This window comes from Sphaeroforma arctica (assembly GCF_001186125.1).
Source record: "Sphaeroforma arctica JP610 unplaced genomic scaffold supercont1.2076, whole genome shotgun sequence".
Lineage (NCBI taxonomy): Eukaryota > Ichthyosporea > Ichthyophonida > Sphaeroforma > Sphaeroforma arctica.
This window is the reverse complement of record NW_014038482.1, coordinates 1-2,127: the sequence shown is the minus strand read 5'-3', so window position 1 is coordinate 2,127 and position 2,127 is coordinate 1. Positions and strand designations below refer to the sequence as shown.

At 37.2% G+C, this 2,127-nt stretch overlaps 1 protein-coding gene across 1 annotated transcript; it reads right to left on the bottom strand.

Annotated features, from left to right (window-relative positions):
* Positions 1-298: 298 nt before the first annotated feature.
* On the bottom strand, positions 299-851 carry SARC_12107 (hypothetical protein; the record flags this gene model as incomplete). Its single annotated transcript, XM_014293793.1, has 2 exons — positions 299-452; positions 686-851. Coding segments are annotated over 2 exons (320 nt in total), but the record flags the coding sequence as incomplete, so codon positions are not given.
* Between the last annotated feature and the right edge of the window lie 1,276 nt (positions 852-2,127).

Below are 2,127 nucleotides of genomic sequence, written 5' to 3'. Positions count from 1 at the left end.
TACACACACACACACACACACACACACACACACATATATATATATATATATATGATATATATATATATACATATATGTATATACATACATATATATATATATGTAGTATATATATATATATATATATCACATTAGTTCACAAATAGAAGCCACTATCAAGTGAACAATACAAAGCCAGAGGAACCACCACGATTGCTCACAGCATGCACTCAAAAGATATATACACCATCAGAGCAACAAGTACAGATACTTCCTGCATCCATTGAAACAAGCTCAACACACACAAATAAACACTTGCTTACAGAGTCTCGATCTCGTCCTCGTCTGTCTCAATGGAATCTATCTCCCCCACTTTCAGCCTTTGGATGGTCACTGGATGGCACAGCACAGGCCCAAGCATTTGCACACTCAGAATAGGCCCTAGTGAATTGCCCCAGTCATCGCTCGTGGTACTGTGTGCGTATGGATTGTATCAGTGTGTGTGCGGAAGAGAGGTGTGGCTTGAGATCGAATTGGTATATGCATATGTAAATATATATACATATATTTATATGAACACACATATGCACACACATATATAAATATAACACAGGCTTACACACACACATAAATATATATATATATATATATATATATGAAACACACACATATGCACATACACACACATATATGCACACACACACACCTTGCTATGAGCTTCTCCTGTATCTTGGATGGCTGGAACACAATGGTGTACTCTCGTTTGCGCATACTTGTGCCACTGAGATTCTCTTGAAACCCTCGGCGGTGCATCAGTCCCTCAAGTGTCTTGTGCAGCAGATGCCTAGCAACAGCCCCGTCCTCAATATCACCTGAAGGTAGATAGTCCAGGGTTTAAGGTGATAGGGTTTTAGGGTTTTGGGTGTATCGAGTGTCTTGTGCAGCAGATGCCTAGCAACAGCCCCGACCTCAATATCACCTCAAGGTACGCGGTTTAGAGTTTTAAGGTTATGTGTTTTATGGGTTTGAGGTTGTAGGATTTTAGGGTTTTAAGTTTATGGGGTTTTGATGGTACAAGGTTATAAGGTAATAAGGTTCTAGGATTTTACGATTTAGTAAAGCCCACTATATGTGATACTACTACTTTATTACATTTACATACATTCACATGCTATAGTCACTTGAATCCTAATATTGCATCACATACATTCACATACTACAGTCACGTACACGCATACATACGATGTATGGCTGGCAAATGGGCTACCAACAATCACCCCAACTGAGTCAGACACCCAAGCCTTTAAACCAAGAGAAGGTTGTTAATCACTATAATTATCGATTTAAACCAAGAAAGGTTGTTAATCACTGTAACTATCGATTAAACCAAGAAAAGGTTGTTAATCACTATAACTATCGATTTAAACAAAGGAAAGGCTGTTAACCACTATAACTATCGATTTAAACCAAGGAAAGGTTGTCAATCACTATAACTATCGATTCAAACCAAGGAAAGGTTGTCAATCGTTATAACTATCGATTTAAGGAAAGGTTGTTGATCACTATAACTATCGATTTAAACCAAGGAAAGATTGTTAATCACTATAACTATCGATTTAAACCAAGGAAAGGTTGTTAATCACTATAACTATCGATTTAAACCAAGGAAAGGTTGTAAATCACTTTAACTATCGATTCAAACCAAGGAAAGGTTGTTAATCACTATAACTATCGATTTAAACCAAGGAAGGGTTGCAAATCACTATAACTATCGATTCAAACCAAGGAAAGGTTGTTAATCACTATAACTATCGATTTAAACCAAGGAAGGGTTGTTAATCACTACAACTATCGAGTACATGCACAATGCACACTCACAACCAACACACACACATGTGTACGTAAACTACTGATGCATACGTACGTGTCAGTAATCTGTTAACGCGTGCATAAGTATACTTCAACCAACAATACATACATATGTGCAACCACACATAGATATATGCAACTAAACATTCACGCAGAACATACGTGTGGAGGCAGTAACTTACAAACATATACCTAGGTACACTTCAACCAACAATACATACATATGTGTAAACCTAAAACAACAAAACGTTTTAGCACACACACACACACACACATATA